Source organism: Chanodichthys erythropterus, chromosome 9, assembly GCF_024489055.1.
Source record: "Chanodichthys erythropterus isolate Z2021 chromosome 9, ASM2448905v1, whole genome shotgun sequence".
Taxonomy (NCBI): Eukaryota; Metazoa; Chordata; class Actinopteri; order Cypriniformes; family Xenocyprididae; genus Chanodichthys; species Chanodichthys erythropterus.
The window spans coordinates 10079451-10101562 of record NC_090229.1 but is presented as its reverse complement, the minus strand read 5'-3'; the positions used below and the strand labels follow the sequence as shown (position 1 = coordinate 10101562).

The 22112-nt window shown below is 36.2% G+C and overlaps 1 protein-coding gene across 1 annotated transcript in view; it reads left to right on the top strand.

Moving 5' to 3' along the window:
- The window catches only part of fibcd1a (fibrinogen C domain containing 1a), a 135922-nt gene that overhangs the window by 86556 nt on the left and 27254 nt on the right, over window positions 1–22112 (top strand). Inside the window, exon 5 of the mRNA XM_067393542.1 lies at window positions 8159–8255. Within this exon, the coding sequence (XP_067249643.1) occupies window positions 8159–8255 (97 nt within the window). The remainder of the gene's footprint in view (window positions 1–8158; window positions 8256–22112) is intronic.

The window sequence follows — 22112 nt, the reverse complement described above, 5'->3', positions numbered from 1 at the left end:
GCCAGTACCTAGCGACTCTCCGGTGAAAAACAGCCCACACTGCTGCAGCATTTATAGCCCACAAATGCTGCACTATAAGCTCGGAGAGGCTGTTTACCTAAAGGAGTGATATTATTCGTATATTTTGCAGCATGTGTGGTAAATAGATGGGATCAGAGCGCTTCATTGAAGTTTTTAAATGCAGGTGTTATCTGCACTTCAAATAAAAGGTCATCGATTTTTTTCTGTTTTTGCTGTCGCTCGGTGGATATTAAAGAACAAATTTGGCATATTTTTATGCATTTCATTTAAGCGGCTAAATTATACATGGCCCATGTTGTAGCTGTGTTTTATTTTAAATGTTGCTTGTCATTGGCTGTGATCTTTATCAAATATGGTGCCAAAGCGTTTGGTCAAAATGTCTTTTGATTGCATTGATGTCTGCTTTCTGCAGATGCTGATGAAACAGCTACATGTTTTACTGGGGAAATCAATTGCATTCAGAATTCTATTTTTTTTTTTTTTTTTACATTTAGTCACAAATGTAAGTTGTCTCATAATAATAAAAAAAAAAAATAGGTTATACGTTTTGTAGTGATTTATTAATTTTAAATAAATTATTATTATTGTTATTAATTTTTAAAATTATTTTATGTTTTATTTTTTAGTGATTTATAATTAAAAATAAATTAATTATAAATTTTAAATTATTATATTTATATTATTAATTTACATTTATTATTTTTATTTTGCAATAGTTTTATATAATTTTATTATCAACCACAACTCATAAGAAAAGTCAACTATTTAATGTCTGGTAATTAAGTTGTCCCATGTGTTTTATGTGTTGTAATTTCAATCATTTTCATATTTTGTAATTTCAGACATGTACCATGGTTATTTTGCTGTTTTAATTTAGCCTGAAAGCCTATAATAGTCTATTTAATGGCAAATTCTATTGTGGCAACTTAACCTATATACTGTGACAACATGCCCCGCTGATAAATATACAGTATCAGTGGAAATTTTCAGATATTTTTTTGTTTGTTTGTTTGTTTGTTTGTTTGTTTGTTTGTTTGTTTTTTGGTGTAGACTTTAATGTGCCTAAACAGAAACTGGCTTATTTTAAAAACGAACCAATAAAAAATATTCGTCAGCAAGAAAATTGTGACAACAAGCCCTGGTCTCCCCAGTGTCTTATCTGGCTTGTGGTTATCCTGTGAACAATTGAATTAGTTCTCACTTCGAACCAACATAGCAAAACAATGAAAAATGAAGACGATTACAAAGGATATCTCCTGAGAAATTACAGAGGTCATTACCTGCACTCCAAAAGATAAATCAGTTAATATAGAACTGTTGTTAGACCAATAAACTCTCACTACTTTTCCTTTTCTTTAGAATTAAACCTAGCCACCGGCTTCAAAACGGTGAAATAAATTCGTAATCCAATTCGCTCAAGGGAGCCAAAACACTCCATCATTTCTGAATATTCAACACAATTTTCATTTTCCTTTTAATCTTTCACACACTCCCTCTTTTACATGGACTGAAAATGAAATACTTCAGTTAATGTGAGGGAGGTTCAGCCTTTGAGAACAATTATTAATTTTTACTAGCTCACTAGAGGTGTTTCAGAACTCCCCCGGGCCTCGCTGTGTGCCGTCTGGCGTAGTGCCGCAATTCAAAGCGTAGATAATTAAGAGATAACAAGACGATTCTTAAGGCTTCTTTTCCTTCTGAGCACATGACTCAAGTAAACTCTCTTAAGGAGGTAAGATTGTCCAGCTCATTTTCTCGCTGAATTGCACATATGGAGTCTTCTTTGGCAATTGTGAAACAGAAGAACATCTCGCCTCTTGTGGAACAAGGTCATCCGTCTGTGTTAGTCCGTCAGACAAAGTGCGAGACCGCTCGTGGCCCGATGCAGCGACCTGGAGCTGAGCCTCATCTGCGTCGAAGGACTCACGTCTGCTGTTGTGTGCTCTGCTGGCTTTGGAGATTCATTGTAACAGGAGAAATTGCTTTTGGGACACATCAGCTGGAGTGTGGCTCCAGAATTTGGAAATAATTATTATTACTGCCCTTGACTAGAGGTTTTTCAGGTCGACTAGTAGTCGTTCATTTTAAGCGATTAGTCGACAAATCACACATTTATTAATAAACCATATAAATCATAATAATGAGCCTTTAATGGCTGCATAGCCTAATCAGAGCTCAAGCACACACATAAAGCTTGCCACAGCACACTGCCAGAAGTAATGATTAAGAATGCGTTTGGGGAAAACAGCAAGGAGACTGCTTTAACATTTTAATAATTAATTGATAAACTAGTGTTTTCTGTATTTTTGGCTGCAAGTTGACAATGCTGACTCGTTGTCTCCGCAGTAGTGGACGCACCTTTATGCACGTTTCATACGGATTACGTAAAATATTTGTTTTCCATTTGAAAAATATATAGAAAATATCTACTTTTAAATGAACCAGTTGAATTGGTTCATTTAAAAGTAGATGCTTTCTATATATTTTTCATGTCTGTGAGGCAAGTTTACATGGAGTTTCGGTTCTCTTTTTTGGCGCACTCAAGTTCATAGAGCGAGACGGCAGCTTTCAAAATACATTTTTTACAAAAGCACAGCCCTAATATATATATATTATCATCCATAAATTTACCCGATGTCATCCAAGATGTTTATGTCTTTCTTTCTTCAGGTTTTTAAGGAAAAAAAGGTAAAACAACAATGTCGAACGATTTTGAAGTTGAAGGAGAAAATGAGATTTTTTCGCACTACTGCAGTACTTCTGCCTACATCATGCGTGACCTTTCCAACATGATTGCATAATTCGTGGAGCATCGCAGAGCTAGTGCAAGACGAGCATTTGTGGTTAAAAAGTATATAAATTTTCAATTATTTTTTTAGAAAATGACCGATTTTTTCGCTATACAAGACCCTTATTCCACGTCTGGGATCGTGAAGAACCTTTTGAAGCTGCTCTGGAGCTGCAATTTGAACCTTCAACTCTTGGTAGCTGTTGAAGTCCACTATATGGAGAAAAATCCTGGAATGTTTTCCTCAAAACCTTAATTTCTTTTTGACTGAAGACAGAAAGACACAAACATTTTGGATGACATGGGGAAGAGTAAAGTATCAGGAAATGTTCATTCTGAAACGAATGTTCCTTTAAAATTCTTGCAGCATCATGCATTGCATTTTATAGTTTTTACTATTTAAATGGTAGGTTTGATTGTGACAACTTACCCCATATAGTGCGACAGCCTGCCCCGATATGCCTTACACAAAAATGAATGTGTAAAATTGACAGCCCTGATCTTTTTTTGTATATATTTAAATGTATAGAAAGTATTTAGTCAGCTGTTCCACTGTGCCGTGACACAGTGGCCCTAAAGCCATCAATCTCCCCCATCAGAATCCCGTCTCTGAACCCTGGGATGGCCCGGGATGTGCCCACCTGAAATATGCAACTGATTTTCCAACACCTAAACGCTGCCTCGCTTGAAGTCTGCTCATGCTGCGCCGGTGGGAATATTCAAAGCAGGGTCTTATGAAATATTTATCGGAACATGAACATTTCCCTGTATTTTAATTACCTGTTTTATACTCGAGGTACAATAAAGATTAAGTGAGCCCACTGCTGAAAGGTGACTCAGTGTTCATTTACAGAGATTATGGTGAATAATTAAAATCTTTTTGGTTTCTCTGTGGGTTGGAAGAAGAACCAATGAAAGGATTTATTCAGAGTCAAGCCACATCCATTAATTTTGAATGCAGCCCAAAGCACCTGCACAGAGTGTTGGCATGTTTTATTGAGAGAGCGCCTATGTTTTCCAAGATCACATGCCCATGAGGTCCAACTCAAAGGTCTTTTCTTCAGAATCTATATGTTGTGTGTCATCGCACAAAAAAACCCCTTGGCTAAACATAAACTCCTCTAACGAGGAAAAAACATCTTCAGTATATTCAGGCCTGAAACATACTCCTACGCAAGTACATCAGTGCATGCGCTTCTAGCGGCACAAACTTGATTTTCACGTGTCATAGCATAGAGTCCGTTCAGAGGTCAGGGGGAATCGTCAATTCCGTGTTTATTTATTGCTGTCTTGTAATTTATAAAAAATTGTAATATTTACAAATTCTAAAAATCTGATACATGTATGAAATATTTGTTTAAAAATAATTGTAACGCAGTTAATAATTATAATAAAAAAAATTGTTGATGTTTTTGTTCACAAAATGGAATAGTTAAAAGGCACCCTTTGTGTTCTGCAGAAAATATCAAATATATATGCTCATACATATTTAAGGTGAGAGTGCTTAGAAAGCTACTAAAGACATATTTAATATATATAATATATATACATATTTTTATTATAAAGTGACGAGAATACTTTTTGTGCTCCAAAAAAATAAATAAAAAATAACAAGTTTATTCAACAATATCTAAAGATGGGTGATTTCAAAACACTGCTTCATGAAGCTTCGAAGCTTTAAGAATCTTTTGTTTCGAATCAGTGGTTCAGAGCGCCAAAGTCATGTGATTTCAGTAAACGAGGCTAATTACGTCATAAGTATTTCGAAATTAATTGACTTTGGCAGTTTGATACACTCCGAACCACTGATTCAAAACAAAAGATTTGTAGTGACCTAACATATTAATAATAATATGCAATATATAATAGCATTTTAGTCAGCTGTTCCATAAATTATATATATATATATTTTTTAAACACATTTTAAAACAAATGCACACACATACACTCAGAGACACATATATATTTAAAGGTCCTGTTTTTCGTGTTTTTTTGAAGCTTTGATTGTGTTTACAGTGTGCAGTATAACATGTGTTCATGTTTTGCGTGTAAAAAAACACAGTATTTTTCACATAATTTACTTTTTACTGTTTCCACTGTCATAAAAACGGGCTGATGACTTCCTTGTTCTATGAAGTCCCTCCTTCAGAAATACGTAACGAGTTCTGATTGTGCCAGCGGTTCCTGTGTTGTGATTCGACAGCTCTGAGCGCACCGTGCCCGGAAAAGTCACGCCTCTTACCATAACGTGGAGATGCACACGCTCAGTGTTATTGTAAACATGTCTTTAATTTTACCCTATCAATTTGAGCCGGAATCAGACCCGGTGATTGGACTGCGGGATGAAAATAACAGCGTTTCGACGACATGGCGACAAACGCAACTCTTGTGTATTCCTGTGGGCGGAGGTTAGTCAAAAAACTGTTTTAGTGACGTCATTAAAGAAGAAGTAGGGGGATGTAGTCCAAACTGGCCGTTCGATGTAGGCGACTTCTGTTAAATAAAATATCTCGCTTGGCATTGAACTTTGAGCTTTAAAATTTTACAGATTTTATTTATACTCTAACAACAACATTACACACTAACTAAAGTTTAAAACATGGGATCACGAAGAACGGGACCTTTACTAGTTACAGTTATTAAAATAACAATAAAATATGACATATTTGAAAATCATAAAATCTGTATAAAAATATATCAGATCGAGCCAAAAAAAATTGTTAATGAATGAAGATTGTAATATTTCGAATTGAGGTTGGAAGGTGAGTGTGGAATCGTTTACGTCTAAGGATTTATGAAATATGAATTATTTAAAAATAATTGTAATATAGTTAATGATTATACTTCTTAAATGTGAAAATCTATAAATATATCAGATTGAGAAAAAAACAAAAACAAATTTGTTGACACAAAGTAATTGATTGGGGGGGAGGGGGGGGTCACCTTTTGTATTTTGCATAGAAAATAATTTCTTACAAGTTTGGAACGAGTATTAAGTGTGAGTAAATTGCGACTCAATTTTTGAGTGAACTATTTCTGGCAAGTAACATAAGAACTGATACCTGCCTAATATATTTCTGGCCTTATTTGAAACAAGCACATTGACATCTCTGTTGTCTCATAAACAGGTAGATGATTGTAATATTTCTAATTGAGGTCTGTAGGTGGATTTCCTCGAGAGTGGAATCGTTCCTGTCTTGTTTAGGTGAGGATGTTCCTCTGGGAACGGTCCCTGGAGGCATGTGTGTTTTCGTCTTGGCAAGCCCTGGTGAGCATGTGAGGACGGCGCTGTGCCTGGCTCATTTACATTGATGGCAAGACTTCTCTTTTCCTGGCATTTTCAACGGCCATTGATCCTCTGCCTGCCTGATTAATCTTCTATAAAGGGATCAGGAGTCAATTAGTGTCTGAATTTCACTTTGAATTCCATGTGTGCGTCACCTCTCCCTTGAGGACCCCGACCCTTCTACACACGTCCTCTGTACCGCACTCCTGAAATATCCATCTCCAGTCAATTTACATGTTTCCTTTTCATTCTTCTCAGAGTAAAGAATACATCTGCATACCAAAGACAAAGGATCTACCAGCAAGAAAGAGACAGTGTGTTAGCTACCTAGAGACTGAAAAACTAGGTTTCATTCTCTTTCTGTTTTTAAGTAGAAGTGAACAGAGGGTTGACAAAAGTATTGTGACCATTACCAGACAGGCCTGTACAGCATCTTGTCGTTATCTTATATATTTTCCAAAACCAAGTGAGCTGCCTACCTAGACAGCATTTTAAAGTCCCCCTGAAATTAAAAGTTACGTTTTTTAGCTTTTAGTATGAATATTTTAGGCTTAAGCTTATGAATAGGCTGTTGTGTTGCAAAACAATGACAAAATAATATAATGCTGTATTTTAAAGTGATATAGAGGGCATTAGGAGGAGAAACAGTTAGAGATTAGTTGAGATGTGGTATAAATTTAACGCTATTGGCTATTTTTAAAAAGGGTGGTCGATATGTCCCGCCCTGTTTCAGTTGAATTACATCAACACATTGAATAATGCTGCACATTCCAAGACACTTCAGCAGGCCTTTAAAAGGGTCCTTGATTATGATTTCACCTTTTTAACTTTAGTTAGTGTGTTGCTGTTAGAGCACAAACAACATCTGCAAAGTTACGATGCTCAAAAGTTCAGTGCCAAGAGAATTCTCTGTTTAAGGACTACAACAAATGGCTGGTAGGGACTACAACAAGCTTCTTCCCGGGTTAGTGACAACATTAATTCTAAAATTTATATAAACCTTGACCTGGAGAAAAAGCAACACAGGGGGTGAGGCCATGTTGGGCTGCTTTTGAGAAGAGTTGTTGTAGTAGATTGTTGTTACCATGCCGCCATTTTACGCCGGACTGCTTCACAAATGAGGGTCAATTCAACGCTGGATTTGCACAAAAGATTAACATGATGGCACATGCTAGTCGATGAGTTAAATCAACTTTACAGCAACTACATAAATTTATCCACTATCCGTTCAGAAATGTCCAGTTTCATTCTAAAAGTTGTAACTTCTTCCTGAGTCTCTCCATCAGTGTCCAACTCCGTATTGAACAATGTAAGGCTGAACACCGTTACTGACAATCGCCATTTTGGTTGCGTGAGATTCTCCAGCTTTGTTGATGTTGAGTAACCGAAGCGCGAGCTGTTAAAGCTCCGCCCTCTTTGGAAAGGGGGCCGGGAGAAGCAGCTCATTTGCATTTAAAGGGACGCACACAAAAACGGCGTGTTTTTGCTCACACCCAAATAGGAGCAAATTTGACAAGCTATAATAAATTATCTGTGGGGTATTTTGAGCTGAAACTTCACAGACACATTCTGGGGACACCAGAGACTAATATTACATCTTGTGAGAAGGGGCATTATAGGTCCCCTTTAAGGCATCGCACTGTAGGTGCACTCTTGTCAAAAAACACTGTTCCAAAAGGTAGATTGGCCAAATTCTAAGACAGCATCACATACATCCTTTGTGAGGAAGGCAATCACAGAGTGTATTTTGACAAAATACACTCTCTCTCTTTCAGAGAGAAAGAATATCTGTGATATTGTAATGATATATCATGCATCCCTCTTTTTAGTCCAATGGGTCAGGGTTTACCTGGTTATCACTGTTGGTTGAAATTGTAACTACACTATTATGAAGGCAAAAGTAATCAGGAGAGGTTCCTGTTTGCATTAACGCTGTAGAAAATAATAATCATTCATTTTCCTGCTGTAGGGGTTAATGCACGTATCACCTCGGCATGGATTTACTATTGATAAAAAAAGAGTTTATCTGTGCAACAGTGACATTTTAACTTGTGTTTTTCTAGGTGATTCAACGCAGAGAAGATGGCTCTGTTAACTTTTTCCGTGACTGGGAAGCCTATCGTGAAGGATTTGGCAAGATAACAGGAGAGCATTGGCTTGGTAAGCCATCCATGTCGCTATCTGTAATACAATCTGTCTGGAAAAAAGCTTTAGTAATATTAGTGTCACAAAAAGATTTATAGAATGTTTCCAAACAGTTCTTCTCCTCATTCCTGAGTCGTTACACATTTTCAAAACAATGTTTAGTTGTGTGCAATGTCCATTACTGCATATTAAAATGCATTTTTCTCTAATATATAGTCTATAATAAGTACTACTATATAATATTCATTATGCAAATAGTCTGTTTCGCTCCACTAATTTGATTGGACAAATGACTTTCCAAAAGTGGTGATATTCCATCTTGCCTGTATTCACTGCATGCACATTCCTGTAAAATGATTTGTAAATATCAAACTATTTTGTGTTGATGAGCAAAACTAACCAGATGAGTTTGCCATGTTGTGTCTAAATGTAAATTACTTTATATAACTTTTTGTTTATAGTTCCGTTGTGTAAAAGTGCACCCGCAACCGTGAATCACAGTTTCACAGTTTTTGGTTTTGAATGTCAGTAATATCTTTAAAAGCAAGCTGAGAAGTTATTCTACTTCTGTCATAACACACAGACACGCTTGTCATGATTGTCACTCTTTTATATGTGACTGTTTTTCCGATAACTGTAAGGAACAGGGGCACATTTGGTTATTGCCACAGTGAGCTGCCAACCTGGACAAAATGCCAAGCTGTGTGTCCAAAGCTGAGCGTAGCAGATGGCAGTGGGTGGACAGGGAGCAAGGCTTTATAAAGAGACTAAATGTAGTGAGGAAACTCCTCATAGCTTCTACTGATAAAGCAATTGAAATGTTGGTTCCCTCCCATACTGGAATTATAGATTAGTGCTGATTGGTTCAGCTCACTGATTTTTTTAAAGGGATGATTCACCCAAAATGCATTATTTACTAATTATTTACTCAACCTCATGTTGTTCCAAACCTGAATTTGGTGATTTTTTTTTTTTCATGGACAAATAAAATGAAATAAAACAAAATAAAACATCATAGAAGAAGTCCATGTCTTCTTATTTTTATGTCAATACCTTACACAAAGCTATTGTATGGCTTTGAGCTTGAAAAGCAGCACACAGTTTTGAAACGACATGAAGCTGAGTGAATAATGACAGAATTTTCATTTTTTGGATGAACTATTCTTTTAAACCTGAAAGATGAAAGAAGGAAAACATTGTGGTTTTTTATTTTCCATGACAGTTGGTTGCTCTCCAATATGTTTAACATGAAGAAGATAAATTGCATATTCCTTTATTAACTGCAAGGTTGCTCCTCTTTCGAGGAAAAAAATGGAAATATTCTTTGTGATGACAGTGCTTATGGGTTGCGTCTTGTTTCTTTTTTCGCCTTTGCCTGACAAACATTTTAGGTCTAGACTTGTTCTTGGACTTGTTGTCTGTAATGTGCGCTCAGGGTCCTGTGTCTCAATCGGCGATGATGAACTATGACAGGCCTGTAACGGAGTGTCATCTTGGAGAGATTGACAGCTTCACAGCGAGAGTAGGACAGCACTGGCTAGCAGCGTCTCTCACGCCCGCTGTGGCTGAGAATGACTTTTCCCATGGCCTGCTCCTTTTTCTTCACAGTGAGTAAGACCAGCCTAGAGCAATTCCACAGGCTGTTCAAAACAGGATATTGCTTGTGCCAGTGGTGGTCAGGGGTTCGGGTCCCTGCGGGCAAGCCCAGGATGGAACCATACTCCCTGGAGTGACGAGGTTCAAGGCCCTGCCTCATGGTGAAGATGTGCATCTGTGCCAATAAGTCGAGCTGCTCCAGCCCACGCTCTTAATCAATAAGAGACATGAGGGAACTAGAGACAATTAACCTCCAGGGCTGGTGAAATGAGTTCCAGAAAACATCAACAACACAGACTCATCAGGAATGAGGTGACAGGGAAACCGGGGAGGGCATAGGACCCATAGTGAGAGACAGTCTAGCCTCTCACCTCCAACAAATAGGATACGAAGCACAGTTCACAATAGCTCTGTTTGAATCCGTACTTGTGCGCCATTCTGAATTGAATTGGGAATGTTGTGTAAATTCCAGTTCAGTTGCTGAATTTCAATTGAATATGATTGAATAAATAGTTTTGTAAGTATACTTAATTAATTATCCTTTGTAAACTAGGGTGGACTAGGGTATAAGAACACATGTCCCAGAATGCATTAACAGTGATGACATTTTTGTAGACCAACCTGGAAGTTCACATCACCCTGGTTCCCTTGACAAATCCCAGTAGGATTTTTCCATTGGCTTTTGGAAGAAAATGAGCTATCCAACAAAAGTTTATGATTCTTAAGGTCCGTTCCAGAGATGGTCTTATTATTGGGAGACAAGTGGCTCTACCGTTGGAGAAAGTGTAATGGCTAACTTGAATCACACGTGCCTTGATAACCAATCACATTACAGCTATGACATCATTGAAATTCCTTAAAAGTTGATACCATAGAAATGAATGAGATGTTCCGTAAACTGAATCATATCTGTTGCGCTTCTTTTATAAAATAGCATTTCATTAAATGTAAACTCTAAAAATAGATCAATTCAAAACTAATGTTTAAGAGCAAACATGTTGAAGATTAGCCAATGGGCTGTTGATTGATGAGCCGTTTTCCCTCAAGAGCAGTTTATTCAGTGTAATGATGTTTCTCCTCCATTGACATCCATTAAAAAAACAGCCTCTGGCCCCGTTCAATGTGTACCATAAAGAGTTATCAGGCGTTACGTTTTTTTGTTGTTGTTCCTAATCTTGCAGGGCTTGTCTTCAAGTGGCTTTGCCCGTTCACACCAAGGACGATAACTAAAACGAAGATACGTTTTTTTTTTAAATTGCTCTAAATGTAAAAGAATATCAGAGTCCAGACCACAACTATAACCAACACCACAAAGAAACAATCTCGTTGGAGATTTTCTTTCCAGCTGATGAACAATAATAGTTTGACAACCAGTCAGAATCCATCTGATTTTAAAGAGCTTTAGCATTTAAAGCAGCAAGCAATAGAACTGCTCATAATAAACAGAACAATATAATTTGTTTGAGTCGATGCTAATATAGTTATCATTCAATATAGTTATAATTCAATTCCCATATCAATTTTCTGTGGGATATGGCTAAAATTTATACTCATAAATTGCAATTAATTTCAATAGAAACTGACGTTAGCATGTTGCTAAAAGTGAACAGTGAAACTGGATTAAAGGCAGTGTGTTTTTTTGCCGCTAGGGGTCGCTAAACTCTTCAAAACAATAACAAAGGTGTAGATTGATGACGCAATGAATGAGCGTGCAGTCATGGAACTTGTCGTCAATCCGATGGATCTAATAATGTTTATGGATGTGTGAATGCATTCATGTTTTTTTTTAACACGACTGTGATATAAAGCAGGGCGTGGCTGATAATCACGGGCGCAATTGCTAATATCAGTGCCACACGCATGCAGTCCAAGGAAACCAGGGATAACGCAGATATTACGTCACTGACAGGCGACAAGTGACAAGGGAGGGACGGGGAATATTAAAATTGTGAATTTCTCTGAATTGACAAATTCTTGGAAACCTTTAGGATAATGTAAGTACACAATTGAATGAAATATATAACACTCTGCAAGTGGTTTTTGGATATAAAAATCGTACATATTGTGCCTTTAAGTAATTACATTTTTACTTTTTACTAATACTTTTCAAAACTGAATGAAATAAAAGTATAGCCTAACCCAATATTTTTGGCTTCTGAACAAAGCAAACGAAGACAAAAGTTTCTCAGAGCTCACAAAAACTTATGAGCTACTTTTGGCGTTCATGCAAGCAGAGATCGTTTTAGTGCCACATTACCAATTAGCATGAAATGCTTGTGCATAAATGTAAGTCGAATATTAAGGGAACAATATGAATATTAATGCACAAGAGTGTATTTTTGTGTCATCAAAGGAGAGGTTTGAATTATCATTCCATAATTTCCTTTTGTAGTGTATTAGCATATCCATTCACGATCAGCCTCCCAGAGCACTATAAATAAGTCTTTTATCAGTCATTTTCACATAATTCTGTGGAATTGCTTATAATAAGTCATTCCCACTCCCTCATCACAAGCTCACGTGTGCACACTAACTTGTGTGCTTACACTTGTGAGGAACTCTAATGAACTGCTATTGTTCTTAAATTAAGCTAATTATAATGACTACATTCTTGAGAACGAGGAGTGTTGGAACCTGGGATGTGCCATTTATTTAACTAATGAAATGAATTAGAGGGATAAAAATCACTATCTTACTTCAACACCACCCATCTGAGGTGATAGTAGCAGGTTTAATTTGATAACATCCATACAAGCTTTTTATCATGTTCCTGCCATAGACTGTAAAAAAAGATGGACGCCGCAACGCCTGGGCATGCGCAGAAGGAATTGTCAATGGAGCCCGGAGGCGGAGTCGCGGTATCGAACTTCCGCCCAGACTTCTGCATCATCACCTATTTGTTTTATTATCTATTGTTTATTATATTTTTCTTTTCCTCCTTACTTTTTTTTTTCTTCATTTGGCTTAATTGATGGCTTAATTACATCTGGCAAAGAAGAATTTACATTTATTTGAATGTTTATTATATGTACATTGTTTGTTTTCAAATAAATTACTAGTGATAAAAACAACATATCGAAATTGATGTTAAAATTATACACAATTTAAAATTCTACCTGCAAAATAATATTCTGTTTCTAGAGCAATAATATTTTTGAAACAGCAAATTCAGTAAATAAACTCAATAATATGCCACTAGAAACAACATTAAAATGTCAGAAACGGTCCTGCCATTTTAAATCAAGTTGAACTAACGTTACAGGAGATCAATTGCTGTAGACAGTGCTCTATAATTAATTAGAGTAGGTTATCATTAGTTTTGTCCTGCTAATTATCATTTTATACCCATAAAAATAATTAGTAACTGCCATAATGATCGCCTGCTTTTTCCCGTCATGACTAACGTTAGGCGTGTTATCTTAGCTAATAACATTTATTAATTAGCTTATAAAGCCCATATTTAACGTTACCGGAAAAAGCTCAGTAATCCGTCAGATCCTGTAGGTCGGTTAGTACCGTTTAATTTTGTCAATGAGAAATAACACAGAAATCGAAAATTAATAGTTATATATCTTCAATCTCCCCTCGAAGCTCCGACAGTCCTCAGAGAAGCTGTCAATCACAACTGTCAATCATAATGACACGCCCCGTTTCTATTGCATCAAATTGCTAGCTAAAATCAAACTTTTCACAAAAACGAACAATTGAACATATATCAGCGTGAGAACAACTACCTTAAATGACCAAAGCAATCTTTTGTAAAATTTTATTGGAATTGTAATGCATTTTTTATTTTGACTCAAGTGCCATTCGTTTACTTGGAGAGAGTGGGGTTTATGACCTGTACTGCATCCAGCCACCAGGGGGCGATCAAAGAGCCCGCAGCTTCACTTTTCGGGATGTATGAGGCACACCCGGTTCTTGCTATGAAATTGTGTGTTGAGCTTTTTGTCAGAATCCTAATGGTCAGGGCTGTGTTTCCCAAAAGCATCGTAAGCTTAAGTTGATCGTAGCTCCATTGAAACCAATGGAGCTACGATCTTCTTAGGCTTACGATGCTTTTGGGAAACGCTACCCAGTTCTTTTGTCAAGAGAACTTTCTTCTTTTGATGACCTGCCCAAAATAATGAACTTAACCCTTTTCCTACATCCTCTTAAGGAAGAAAAGGGTTATTTAATCGTGTTTACTTTATCCCTGCCATATCCCCACAGTCATCACATAGTGTTCCAGAAAGTCTGTCCAGCTCCACGTCAGCAAAAATAAAGATCATAGCCTATAATCTCATCGACCCTCACAAATCATGTCTTATCACAAATGCTCCCTGACAGAAGTCAGAAATTGGCACAGCTGTTTAAACTACAAAAGATTTAGCCTTTCGTTTTCCCTTTGTCGTGTTTTCTGAGTAATTTGGATGGATATGTGTTTCTGATGATTTTTTGGTGACATAATGTCACTGGAGAGACCCTGAGAGATTATGTGAGACTTTTTCAGCGAAATTGATATGAAGTGTGTCTGATTTGTCACTGCTGCACAGCGAGTATGGTGTTGATGTCAGTTGTCACTTATTAAAGCTGAAGTGTGTAATTTTTGCACAATTGGAAAAATAATATACTCCCACCTTTTCAAGAAAGTCAGCCTCTAAATCTCTCACTTACATTTGTGTCTTTATGTTAAGGAAGTATTTTGACAATGAAACATTTCTAATACATCACTCTTATCAAATGCTCTGAATTTTGTAATCGTGTGCCCTTCAGTCCTTATCTATAGTGCAGATGCTGTCACAATATCTTGGCAAAGATAGAGACAGACTGTGAATGTGCTTTGCAAAGTACACAATGACAGATAGTTTAGACTGACCCTGTGAACTTCCTTCTGGCAAGCAAACTTTGCAGAAGTTGGTCAGGCCAAAAGCTGTGGTCGATATTTAAAAGACTTTGCAGACTGCAGAGGTTAAAAAACAAGAACCATTATTTCATTCATTGATTTTTTTTTTCTCAAGATATCTTATTTCAGGGTTTAACAATAAGGATGGATTGCCTGAGGGCTACTGTGAGAGCGTTTCTGTCACTCACTAAATCTCTAGCACATGCATCTTCAAGACGTCTCTTAAAATGTGCATCATCTGGAAAGCATAGCTTTTTAATTAGCGTGCACAAACTTTTACATGCGTGCATTTTGAATCATAAATTCATTCATGAGACACATCATAAATACACGAATGAATCATAAGATGTCCATTTTTTTTTTTTATTAAAAACAAATCAAATAGATGTCTAGGTGATTCATATGTGCTGTTAATGCCAGTGCATTTTGAAATTTGTATTTGTTGATCATATACATGTTTTTATTCCTTGCAAACTTAATAATTTGATTTGCTGAACTTTATTGTGATTTTAACTGATGTCTTTAACTTCTTCCACCATGTCTAGCTGGGTAGCATAGAAATTATTTTTTTTTTTTGTGTAGACTGATACAATGACTTGTGATGGTCTTGGAAGCATCAGTTAGAAAGGGAGAAGGTGCTCGCTGCAGAGCAAATGGGTGGAGCTTATGTTGGCTCCCCCTAGCTAGACGTCCAGCGAGGAGGAGCGAATGTACAACCACAACCTAATCCTACCCTAACCCTACCCACAACTCTATCTCTCCACCCCATTCGACATCCAGAGAGGAAAGGATTGAAAATTACAAATCAATGAGGAATTTTCTGAATCATATGCCATTTTTTTCCCCAGCTAAAGCGTTTATGAATATAGTTGTCATGAAGTTACATTATCACTGCATCATTTTCAGTTTTCCATTTCAGTATCCATCCATCCATCCATCCATCCATCCATCCATCCATCCATCCATCCATCCATCCATCCATCCATCCATCCATCCATCCATCCATTCATCCATTAAAGAATTAGTTCACTTCAGAATTCAAATTTCCTGATAATTATGTCATCCAAGATGCTCAGTCGAAAAGAAATTAAGGTTTTTGAGGAAAACATTTCAGGATTTTTCTCCATATAGCGGACTTCACCAGGGTACAATAGTTTGAAGGTCCAAATTGCAGTTTCAATGCAGCTTCAAAGGGCTCTGCATGAGGAATGAGTGTCTCATCTATTTAAATGTTTGGTCATTTTCTAAAAAAAAAAAAAAAAAAAAAAAAAAAAAAAATATATATATATATATATATATATATATATATATATATATATATATATATATATATATATACTTTTTAACCACAAATGCTCGTCTTGCATTAGCTCTGAGATGCGCCACGCATTCCGTAATCACGTTGGAAAGGTCAGGCGTAGGCGGAAGTACCGAGCAAGTGTTTACAAAGCGAACGAGCAAAGACTAAGTCAAACGGCCTTTACAAATAAAGGTAAAACAATGATGTCGGACGATTTTGAAGAAATGACATGGAGTTTTTCGACCTACCGCAGTACTTCCGCCTACGTCCTGCCTGACCTTTCTAACGTGATTACGGAATGCGTGGTGCATCACAGAGCTGGTGCAAGATGAGCATTTGTGGTTAAAAAGTATACACATTTGTATTTGTTTTTCGAAAATGGCCAATTGTTTCTCTAGATAAGACCCTTATTCCTCAGCTGGGATCTTGTAGAGCCCTTTGAAGCTGCACTGAAACTGCAATTTGGACCTTCAACCTGTTGGTAACTGTTGAAGTCCACTATATGGAGAAAAATCCTGGAATGTTTTCCTCAAAAACCTTAATTTCTTTTCGAATGGAGAAAGAAAGACATGAACATTTTGAATGACATGGGGGTAAGTAAATTATCAGGAAATTTGAATTCTGATGTGAACTTTCCTTTAATACAGTACCGGTCAAAAGTTTAGAATCATTTGGATTTTTTTGTTTTTGAAAGAAGTCTCATGCTCACCAAGGCTGCATTTATTTAATAAAAAATGTGGTAAAAACAGTAATTTTGTGAAATGTTATTGCAATTTAAAAAACTGTTTTCATTTTTTTTTGTTTTAAAATGTAATTTATTCCTGTGATAGCTGAATTTTTAAGCTACACTATCGGCTTGCTTTGTCATAGTCAAGAAAAAAAATCTTTTGAAAAATATATAGCTGTACTTTGTTCTTATCTTTAACACACAGTCGGTGGAAAAGACTTTTGTACTTGTTGAATCACTAGCTGTGTTGGTAAAGAAAACATTCCTCAGTCAACTTCACTGTCTTGTGCTTCTACAATTTATTCACAGATATGTGCTCTTGCTTCAGCTAGCGATAAATTAAGATGTTATCTCAAGGGCTTTTTGACCCATTACATACCCTTTTTTTCTGGCGTAGCGTGTAAACAGCATGAACGCGTCTCGTATAAGTGAAGAAAGCGAGGGTGGATGGATGCCGTTGATGTGAAGTGACTTAGTTTCCAGCAGAACATTTCAGAAAAGCATGCTGGTGGCTTTTAGTTCTTACAGCTTGACATACGAGTTTAACTTCCATTTTCCACACATGCATAAACTGACTGTGCCTCAGGTGCTCATGCTGGTCATGAGAGAAAGAAGTCATTAAGTGCTTCTACCGGGTTTTTCCTCATCTCTCTCAACGTATTGCTGACTGTCAGAATACCGTAATCCCCTTCAAATCTCAGCTTTCTCACTTTCTGCTGTTCTGCTTTGTTTTCTTATTCTGATGTTGAAGTCCTACTGATTTTATTAAGCTTAGACAAGCATTTTCTCACCGCTGATGTCGGCTCTATGCAGGCTCCCCACGTCTGGCCGAGTGAATTTTAAAAAGTGGGTTAAAAAGATGGCCGCCTCTCCTGGGTGTTTCTCCCCTGTCTCTGCACTCATTACTCAACACAGAACCTCCATTAATAGACTGCTATGCATTCTAACAGCCTGAGTGGCTTCAGAAATGAGCCACGCTGTGATAGGTGCCTGTGAAGACTGCTTTTGGCTACCTGGTCTGCTTTATTGTCATTCCATCATTGGCATTCTCTTAAAGGGACAGGTCATCTAATATAGTTAAAAAGAAAATTCTGTCATCATTTACCTAAAGCTTGAGTGACTTGATTTATTCTGTGGAAGCCAAAACAGGAATTGTTAGGAAAATGTTCTGGCCGGTGTTCTTTTTTTTTTTTTTTTTTTTTTTATATAGTTTTTGCATTTTTTATGAAAATATCAATTAAATTTAGAAAATATATCATCATGTCATATTCATTCATTAGTCATTTTAATTGAAAGTTAAATTTATGTCTATATTTAGACTACCGTTTAAAGGTTTGAGGACAGGTTTTTTTTTTTTTTTTCGAAAGAACTAAATTTATATTTTTATTCAATGACATTAAAGACTTGAAAAATGTTTGCTGAAAAAAGCTGTCATCACAGTAATTAATTATATTTTATAATACATTAAAATATAAAGCAGTTTTATATTGAAAAATAAATTCACAATAACACACAATAAATGCAGGCTTGGTGAGCATAAGAGACTTTTTTCAAAAAAAAAACAAAACAAAAAAAATCGTACTGACCCCAAACTTTTGAAATGTATTGTGCAAAAACAAACAAACAAACAAACAAACATTATTACTGCATTTATCAATTTTATTTGTTATATTTGTCATTTTCATCTAAAGTATGTTTTAATTAAAATAGTTTAAGTGCCTTCATTATGCAATGCATAATGCAATGAACATCTTTGTTATAGTTTAAAAAATTGCTAACAAACATTTTCATTGACAAGATTAATGCTGATCCTGAGCAGTTTTCAATATAATGCCAGATGAAATAATGACATAATTTTACTTTTAAGGACCTCCCAAAACAAAACAACAAAATAGCTTTGCTAATTTGCTTTATTTCCAACTCTATACAAGCTACATCAATGCTCTGCTGGTTTTCTTTCTCTTTCTTCACACCCTCACCTCCCCTTGTCTTTTTGAAATTCATGGTTTGTTCTCTCACTTTCTCATTTCCAATCCGTATACTTCTATTACACTCCCAAAACCCCCTGGATGTTTCTCAGAGATGTATGGCCGAGATACTGCTGACAAACATATTTTCCTTACGCCGCTTGTCTCCACTGGATCCTGTGTTTTTTGGGGGGTGTGTGTGCTTGTGTAAGCTCTCCCTTCTGAATCACACTATTATTGTTTACTTCCACAAGATGGAAAAATCCACTACAGTGACCTCCTCAATTTTTAAAAACCAGAGGATTTCAAAGCATACGAGTCGATATGTGACTCTCCATTGTACAGATGCTCAAGCGAGATGTTTCTGTCAGAAAGTGTTAATTCAGAATAAATTTTTAAACAGTCTAAAGTGCAGCTGATGCTGTAGTGTATTCGATCACAGCTGGGGGAAAGAAACCTTTCCATCTCACAAGCCGAGGGAAGTGTGACATTTTTGTTGATCTTCTAATGAATGCAAGACTCGGCAAGGTGCAGTTAGTGGTTGAATAAACAGCGATTGTGTTTAACTGTGCAAGTGGCGTATTGATGAGAGCAATAACAGCCTATAGTGAAGCTACCCTTTTGAAAAGTAGTTAGCTAGACTGTAAGTATTTAACAAATGTAAGTACACTGAGGCTTTTTAAAGGGATAGTTCACCCAAAAATGAACATTTGCTGTTAATTTACTCACCCTTAGGGCCATCCAAGATGTAGGTGTCAATTTTTCTTCAGTAGAACAGTAAAGAAGATATTTAGCTGAAACTATGGTCCTTGGCGCATAATGCAAGTCAGTGGGTGCTGTCACTTTGAGAAGCAAAAATACAGGCAAAACAAAATTAATACCCATGGCTCCTGATGATTCATTGATGTCTTATGAAGCAAAATGATAGGTCTCTGCAAGAAACTGAACATTATTTACACCATTATTACCTGTAAACCACAGCCTTGGCCACAGGCTCTCAAAGTGATGGTAGCCATTGACTTGCATTATATGAATCATCAAGGACCACGGTTTCAGCTAAGAATCTTCTTTACATTTCTAATGAAAAAAAAAAAGACATCTACATCTTGGATATCCTGAGGGTGAGTAAATTAACAGAAAATTAAATTTTTTGGGTAACCCATACCTTTAAAGTGTTTAGTCAAGCCCTGGATTAGTCAATACAGCCTGTAAAATGGGTGGACTTGAAAATTATCAGTCATTAAATGTGTAAATTTCACCATATGTACACTTTTATTATGTAATTAGAATATTGTGTACTGGCATCCAATGTAAAAAATAAAATAAATAATAAATTATATATATATATATATTTTATTTATTTATTTTTTATTTTTTTTACATTGGATGCTAGTACACAGTATTCTGTGTACTGGCATATATATATATATATAGAAACACTATTTTTATACAAATTAGTGGATAACATGAACATATAGCTTGAAAAGTGAAAAAATCTAATTTATAAATATAGTGTAAACAATAATAATAGTATAAATATTTATAAAATACAGTAAAATATATAAATATTTATAAATATATTTATATATGCTAAATGTTGATTTTGCCACAACAAAGATGATAAAAAATTGAGTTCCAGAAGGATGACTCATATGAACTGGTGAGTCATATTTTAAAACAATTCACTGAAATGAACCATAAAATGAACTGAATCACTAAAAAATCAATTTGAACAGCAGTGATTGTATAAGAGATTAAATTCTTAAAGGGGTCATATAATGCCACTTTTACAAGATGTTATATAAGTCTCTGATGTCCCCACAGTGTATATGTGAAGTTTTAGCTCAAAATACCCCACAGATAATTTTTTATAGCATGTTAAATTTGTTACTTTTTGAGGCTGAGCAAAAACGCTTTGTTTGTGTGTCCCTTTAAATGCAAATGAGAAGAAGAAGAGTGTTAGCAGCGATGATGACCTCATGCAGACTCACTGAAAATGTCAGAAACTCTTCAGCCTTTTATGTTCAAACCGGAGTTGGACACAATGATGGAGAGACTCAAGAAGAAGTGACAACATGTAGAATGCAACAGGACATTTCTGAATGGTTAGTGGATGAATTTATGTAGCTGATGTGGAGTTAACTATCTTAAAGTCATTGATTAGCATATTCTGTCATGATCATTTATAAATCGCTCATGTGGAAACTGTTGTAACAGAGCCAGAGAATATATGCTGCATGAAGATAGAACAGGTATAGTTTAGTTTAATTACGGTTATAACTTATGTTGGCATTTGTGTTATGCACTGTATTGCAATAACATGGCCTCACCCCCTTTGTTGTGTGATCTCGGTGGCAGGGTTTATGTAAATTTTAGGGTTAGTGATGTCACCAACCTGGGAAGAAGCTTGTTGTAGTCCCTACCAGCTGTTTGTTGTAGTTCTTAAAGGTGCCCTAGAATCAAAAATTGAATTTACCTTGGCATAGTTAAATAACAAGAGTTCAGTACATGGAAAAGACATACAGTGAGTCTCAAACACCATTGTTTCCTCCTTATATAAATCTCATTTGTTTAAAAGACTTCCGAAGACATAACACCGACTGTTACGTAACTGTCGGGATCATTAATATGTACAACCCCAATATTTGCATATGCCAGCTCATGTTCAAGGCATTAGACAAGGGCAGCCAGTATTAATGTCTGGATCTGTGCACAGCTGAATCAACAGACTAGGTAAACAAGCAAGAACAACAGCGAAAAATGGCAGATGGAGCGATAATAACTGACATGATCCATAATTACATGATATTTTTAGTGATATTTGTAAATTGTCTTTCTAAATGTTTCGTTAGCATGTTGCTAATGTACTGTTAAATGTGGTTAAAGTTACCATCGTTTCTTACTGTATTCACGGAGACAAGAGCCGTCGCTATTTTCATTATTAAACACTTGCAGTCTGTATAATTCATAAACACAACTTCATTCTTTATAAATCTCTCCAACAGTGTGTAATGTTAGCTTTAGCCACGGAGCACTATCAAACTCATTCAGAATCAAATGTAAACATCCAAATAAATACTATACTCACATGATCTGACGCATGCATGCAGTATGCATGACGAACATCTTGTAAAGATCCATTTGAGGGTTATATTAGCTGTGTGAACTTTGTAAATGCACTGTATTATAGTCGAGAGCTCAGGGGGCAGGGAGCGTATGATTTAAAGGGGCCACAGCTTGAATCGGTGCATAGTTAATGATGCCCCAAAATAGGCAGTTAAAAAAATTAATACAAAAATCTATGGGGTATTTTGAGCTGAAAATTCACAGACACATTCAGGGGACACCTTAGACTTATATTACATCTTGTAAAAACTGGTTCTAGGGCACCTTTAAA